The sequence below is a fragment of the Priapulus caudatus genome, unplaced genomic scaffold (genome assembly GCF_000485595.1).
Source record: "Priapulus caudatus unplaced genomic scaffold, Priapulus_caudatus-5.0.1 Scaffold3760, whole genome shotgun sequence".
Taxonomy (NCBI): domain Eukaryota; kingdom Metazoa; phylum Priapulida; class Priapulimorpha; order Priapulimorphida; family Priapulidae; genus Priapulus; species Priapulus caudatus.
In genome coordinates this window covers 1-7,362 of record NW_014580821.1, presented here as the reverse complement: position 1 = coordinate 7,362, position 7,362 = coordinate 1, and the positions used below count along the sequence as shown (strand labels likewise).

Below are 7,362 nucleotides of genomic sequence, written 5' to 3'. Positions count from 1 at the left end.
CCCTATGTCCCTCACCCTTCCCCATGCCTCTATAGCTTCCCTATGTCCCTCACCCTTCCCCATGCCTCTATAGCTTCCCTATGTCCCTCCCCCTTCCCCATGCCTCTATAGCTTCCCTATGTCCCTCCCCCTTCCCCATGCCTCTATAGCTTCCCTATGTTCGTTCACCCTTTTTGTTTTTCTTCCTTGTGAATACTTGCATCTGTGATCATAACCAGTCACTATCCTGGTCCTCCCGGAAGAAATCAAATAAAGATTGACGTGCATTCTCTCTCACTCACCTCCTATGGCATCAATTTCGTCAAAGAACACGATGCAGGCCTTCTTTCCACGGGCCATCTCAAACAGCTCCCGGACCATCCTTGCTCCCTGCAAGACGTAAACACACAGACACTCACCCACAGACCAAAACAATCTTACCATTACAGCTACAGACTGGCTGGTAAGAACTTACTGTATAGTTTTAGCATCTGAATGAGAGCGTGTAAGCACTTGAAACTGGTGCTTCCCTACACGGAAGATGGCAGGCAAGCATGGAAACAATGCACATGAGTGTGGGTAGCCAGGGCAACATGGCACAAAAGAGAGTCGATTGCCTTGGTGTTGCAGTAAAGAGGAGAGTGTGAGTCCACGTTAACACAATGCCGAGGCGCGAGCGTAGAAACGAAGAACACACTACGGAGAATAGGTCATAATGTAACTACACGTTTACTAGTGTTGTCAATCGGTTGTAATTTTGTAATCGATCATCGGTTGGACCCAAGTAACCGATGATCGGTTACAATCGGTTACTCGGGGTGTTGAATGCCTGCGTGTGCGTAACGTCGTGTGCATGTACGTGTGTGCATGTATGTGCTTGTTTAGCCGTGTTTACTACTGTGTGTATAATACATGTATATGTTAATAAAGGATAACTTGTATAGTAGCGATGATATCTCTGATTCTCATCACTTTTTCGAAATTTTTTTTCCCGATTTTTTTCCCCCGATGAAATCGATTATGAATTTTGATAACCAAGCGCTTGGTTCGAGCCACTGTTCACCCGATGATCGAGTATAATCGATGATCGTGACATCACTAACGTTTACACAACACAATAATCTCACCTCTCCGACGTACTTCTGTACCAGCTCAGAACCGATGACTCTAATAAAGCAAGCGTCAGTTCTGTTGGCGACGGCACGAGCGCACAGTGTCTTGCCTGTACCGGGGGGCCCAAACAGCAGCACACCCTTCGGTGGTTCTATTCCGAGATTCACAAACCTTTCCGGCTGCAAGGCAAGTCCGTAATATCCGGATTTTTACTATTGCAGGCATAACACGAGCTATTCGCTGGGAACAGAAACATCGCGAGTGTACAGTAACTATTTTTTTGAAACTTTTCTGACGCTATCTGCTACACTAGTTACGATAAGTAACTCATCACTCACCTCGACTGCCATGAGGTTAGGCTTAAGGTGAAGATTAGGTTACTGGTATAGTTACATAAATCACTATTGCTAACTCTAACTTTACCCCAACTCGATTTCCGACTCTAACCTCAATTCAAACGTGAGTCATGTTTTTACCACCCTGGGCCACCGTTCTTGACCGAAAAGACAAAAGACAATTTTTCTATTGTGTAAATTCCTGCACCAGGCCAAGGAGGCAACCAGCACGCGGCGGCTACCTACATGCAACAGCGGCGTCTCGACAACTTCCCTCAGTTTGTCTATCTGCTCCTTGCAGCCACCAACATCGCTATATGTCACATCTGGTTTCTCTTCCACCTACGAAATTCAAAGCAAATGCATTAGCGGCAGCAGCGGGATTAACGAGCATAATCTTAATGATTAGTAATCCTTAATTTTCACGAATTAACAGGTTATCTAGAATACACTTCATTACTCTAACTGTGAGTTTAGTCTCATCCCACAATAGCTCTCCCATCACACACTTTCTTTGCAACACTCTCCAATGTTGGCCAACCTCACTACGTTCAACAATCTATAGCAGTGGTTCTTAACCTTTGATGAGTCATCGACCCTTTTGAGAATCTGGTGAAAGCTACGAACCCCTCCCCAGAAAAATGCACATAAGCACATAAACACAAAATTCTGCATGCACCTGGTTCACGGACCCCCTGAAGCCCATCCACGCATGGACCACACAGGTTAAGAACCCCTGATGTATAGAGACGGTCAGTTTACCTGCATCATAGTGACTGTGGGGTCAATCTTTGGGGGCAGTGGAATGTGGATCTGGTATTTATTTCTGTCAACACTGAAAAACATTGAAACGCTGTAAGTATGTGGAGTGAGCGATACACACGAATCTGCAGGTCTCATGTAGTTCTTACGATAATTATTCGTTTTGTAATCATTTTAGTACATACACACTTGGTTATAGGACCATATACCTTGCCCTACCCCACCCTCCCTCCAACCCTTTCTAATACTCACATTCTTATTCCAAATTATTCTACAAGATATATCCCTTTTCTCATTTAATCTGACTTAGTCGCCCTACACCTTACCCTACTCTCATTCCCTCTTCAATGTCTGTTGGTGCCACTTGGTCACTTAGATCCACAACAAATTTGGCAAACTGCTTGACATTTATGATGTACTTGGCATCATCGGAATCTGCATTGATGATCTTCGTACATCTGGCGACCTAATTAATGTGTAATCCAAGTGTCACTCAATAAGTACATAGAATGGTGAGGGTGTAGACCATTATCATCCCGATGCTGTTAAATGAGATCAATACTACCTAACAACAATAATTAAAAATACAATGACAATGGAAAAACCGATCACTATCAAAAAATCAAATCTATAATTAAAATCAAATCGATCACTGTGTCACTGAAGTGCAGATGCAGTCACATCAGAGCTTACTTGTAAAGGCTGCTCACTCTGAAGTGTCTGTTTGTCTGCAGCTAAATCCCACAAGGCTGGAGGTGCCAGCCCTGTGTCAGACTCCTTTATACCTGTAAATTGTAATGACATGATGCATACGGGTCCCGGGCATTGACATACATCATTGGCACTTGATCACATTGATCAATCTGCATTGACTTCACAACAAAACCTATAATGCCCTTGAATCATACATGTTTATAGTTGTGTGTTCATGCAACTATTAGATGTTTTTGTAGTATAGATTGTATATGACATGCTTTGATTTCAAAGTCCCGTAGCAGAATGATAAAATTAAATACATGAACATTTGAGCACGTACGGCTAAATAATTGATTCTCATCCAATTGCTTGTTGTTCCTAGTCTAGTTTTAACTTGCACTATGAACACATTTCATTATTACCCCAACAATCACTTGATGCAGTATATAGTATGCACAGATGCATGTGGAGTAGGTCAGTATCAATCTCACCTGTTAGTTCATTTACGCGTTTAGCAATGCTTGCCATGTCATCTTCAACTTGTTTAATAGATGCACTGTACTGGCCAGCACCCTGTAAATTGGATATTAAATTACATATAACAGTGCCATTCTTAGTTGCATGAAGTACAATTGTACAAGTGCTGTGTTGTGATTGGCTTATGAAGAAATTCGCTTCAATCCAATGCCATGATATAGTAGGGATTTTGGAACAAAACAGTACAGTAAAGTGGAGCGCTATGTGGTGACGAAGCGATTTGTGAACAAGTGTTTTCGAAATAGTGGATCAAGGGCCGAGGCGTATCGCTATAGAAACTACCTAAGGCGTGTTGCATCAGAAGCTAACCTCAGAAAAAAATTATGCAAAAGCTAATAGAAGAGAGTGACTGATTACACATAAATGCCATCCGGGAAAGGGTTGTTAACTTACGTAAGTCTTCAGTAGAGCTATGTCGCCTTCATCCAGAGCTGAAATAAATGTAAACTGGATAGAACAAGGTCAAAACGGAAAGTTAAAAATCCATGGCTGCCAAACCAGATATTGTTCTGGTAGCTCACAGATAGTAGCAAAATTATCACTTGCATGCACACCATCTATCGTTCTGAATCTTATGACCATATCTCTAAAACCATAAAACATGTGTATGTGTGTAGTATGTGCATGCATGGATCCATGTGTATATGAAGGTAATAGAATAATATATTCTAGCTAGAAGCAATTTTAGCTAGAATATACAACGATGTATAACTATTCAAAGGATCAAACTCACCTGTGCCCATCAAATTACTTTTAGAAAATGCTAATTTTTAAATGAATAATTTTCCAACAAGAAGCAAGCAATAAGAATAGTTAGCAAGTGATTTTGAGCACGAGAAAAAATAATAGAGAGCTAGAGATTGAACCCTTACGTTTTGCATCATTGCAAAAAATTATTTGATAAAAGGGAAATCCAGCTGCATGTCATTAGGCGCAGATATATCGCCACCTATTGGTCGACTTAAATTTTATTGCTGACACTGGAGGTGGGATGATATAAGTAGCTCATGATACGATTATCATCACGTTACAGACTTTACGATATGATACGCCTCATATCATATATCATATCAGACACACACGCACGCCACACACATATATATCATATCAATAATATGATATGCACGATATAATATGTCATGTGAACGCTTATAAATAAGCACTGTGGGGTGCTTAGTAAACAATTACTACACAAATGCGAATTGTGTTGTTTTTATGATGAATCCACACTACTGCATGATAGGGATTTTATGCAGTAGAGTATCGATACGCATATCGTAAACAGGGGTAGAAATTAACTTATGAACACGGGAGTCCAACGGACTCCCTACCGGCAAAAATAGGGAGTTCTGAAAAAATTCAGTCTGAGGTTCAAAACTGCGGTTGCACGTCTGCCAAATTTTCTTTGGACATTAGCTGAAAAAATATACAGTAATTTTGCGAGGCCGTGCTCCGGAACGAACTAGTTAGTACATGGCAGAATTTTCAGGGAGTCGCACGGACTCCTGCATATGTCAAATCAGGGAATCCGACAGTAAATCAGGTAGTATTTTACTATGGACTCCCGTTAATTTCGCACCCTGCGTGAAGGTTTGTAACATGATACATCGATATATATATATGAATCCCATACCTATTACCCTAACTGTCATGTCAGCTAATTACTCATTGTATTCGAAATATGTATGCGCTACACTCGTCTACTAAAGATGACGTATATTTCAATAAGACATTTCACCAGCAGAGCAATTATACTACGAATGCTGATAGTGATAGCGTCTTTTAGTGATACGGATAGACAATCACTAATCATGCTGGGTACATGCGTCTAAACAGAGGAATTGCTCCGACCTGTGATGGGAGGATAAAAATAGAATTTGTGACGTTTCGTTTTCATTTTGCATACCCCGTCGTCGCTATTACGCTATGACCGGTAGGAAAGTGTACTAACCATAATATGGCGCGTACGATTTGATCGAGTTGCATTTCTATAAATTCTAGCTATCATAGACACATATCTTAGCTATGATCCGTGTGAGTCTTGAATTTATTGAAGCTCGATTAGCTTAATAAGGTAGCAAATATGTACGTGCAGTATCGCTCATAGGCTAAATGCCAAAATGAAAACGCAACGTCACGAATTCTATTTTTATCCTCCAATCACAGGTCGGAGTAGCTCTAGTACTATAGCCCGCGTACAGTTGCCGCAGGGCTATAGAACATTCTACTACGAATGCTCGGGACCAACTTATTCACGGTTACTCGCGGCTATAAAACGTCTGTGGTAGGCAATTAATACCTCTTATCCGAAGTGAATATGTTTTAAGTTATATCAGCTACTAAAGTTTAACCTCTAACTATCGTTGAAATGGTCTACTTGCAGTATTTCTTGTGAACGAACAGTATTTACAAACTTCAAACGGCCATTTTTTGTGGGGCTGCAGCAGCGGGAACCATGTATTTCCGCACGTGGAGGGGTGGGTGGGTTGTGTTGGTTGTGGACAAAAACATTGTTGTCGTCAAGTAACAAATTAAGCGATCAAAAAAGATTGTAATATTAGTTTTGTCATGAAAGATGAACAAATTACTATTCTTAATTTGTTACTTGACAACAACAATGTTGTTGCCCACAACCAACACAACCCGCCCACCCCTCCAAGTGCAGAAATACATTGTTCCCACTGACTGGCTGGAGTAAATTGGTCCCGAGCATTCGTAATAGAATGATCTATAGCCCTGCGGAAACTGTACGCGGGCTATAGTACTAGAGCTAAGGTTGGAGCAATTCCTCTGTTTAGATGCAGAACCAGCAATGGCACCATGTTGAGCTGCAAAACCAGTCTGGTCGGATACCCACTCGACTAAAGTTTTTAAATCTAATAATACTAATACGTAATACTAATAAGCCTAGTAGTAGCAGGAGCTAATAATGACAAAGGAGTAAGACACCGATTTGGTACTGATTTCACTACATTTTTGTCGTACGAGTTCGATGTGAATAAAAATACAAATGTATACAAACATGGGCTTCTTTTGTTCACTACTCCTTATTCTATCTTCCGGTAGTATTACAAACCGCTTAGCTTCCTTCGTTTTGACATAATTCGTACTTTTGCACGACATGGTTTTCATGTTAGTTACCATATTCTGGCGAGGCCAAGCGCCAAATTCGCACACACAGCTACTTGAAGGAGGCGAGCCAGGGCTTTTCGGCCGTAGCCTAGTCGAGTGCAGAAAATGCGCCTAGAAATTAAGTTATGTTGCACCCATGCTGGGTTTAAAAATTAAAACTACTTTACATTTAAACTATAGTTAGAATGCCTTGTTTTTATGGTTGAATCCTGCAGTCTTTTTAAATAAACGCTGCGCTGGTAAAATATCTGAACTACTTCACCCGCGGAGGAATGATGTGTATGAATCGTTATGAGTAAACTGACGCTCCAGCCGATTGTAGCTTTTCGCACGTGTTTTGCATAGCAACCGTTAGCTCTAGTAACTATAGCCCGCGTACAGTTGCCGCTGCCGTGCCTGAGGCGATCCCTGCCGTGCCTCCTTCAAGTAGCTGTGTCAGCCGGAGTGTGTGAATTTAGCGCTTGGCATCGCCGCAGTGCGGTAACTAACGTCAAAACCATGTCGTGCAAAAGTACGATTTATGTCAAAACTAAGGAAGCTACGCGGTTTGTAATACCGCCAAAAGAAGCTAATGTTTGTATACATTTGAATTTTTATTCACATCAAACTCGTACGACAAAAAAGTGGTGAAATCAGTACCAAAGAGGTGTCTTACTCCTTTGTCATTATTAGCTCCTGTCGTCCTGATAATACTAATAGTAATAGTAATAGAAACAGTGAATCGTAAAGATAGCCGATTCACAGCTTAATGTGTCATTAAATACATTATGATCGAGTCATGACACAGCAACTCAGTCTAATACTTATA

The 7,362-nt window shown here is 41.1% G+C and overlaps 1 protein-coding gene across 1 annotated transcript; it reads right to left on the bottom strand.

Annotated features, from left to right (window-relative positions):
- Positions 1 to 273: 273 nt before the first annotated feature.
- On the bottom strand, positions 274 to 3,878 carry LOC106819587 (26S protease regulatory subunit 7-like; the record flags this gene model as incomplete). The annotated part of the gene is made up of 8 exons (XM_014824199.1): positions 274 to 369; positions 1,107 to 1,271; positions 1,674 to 1,769; positions 2,190 to 2,262; positions 2,516 to 2,655; positions 2,883 to 2,974; positions 3,377 to 3,458; positions 3,816 to 3,878. Coding segments are annotated over 8 exons (807 nt in total), but the record flags the coding sequence as incomplete, so codon positions are not given.
- Between the last annotated feature and the right edge of the window lie 3,484 nt (positions 3,879 to 7,362).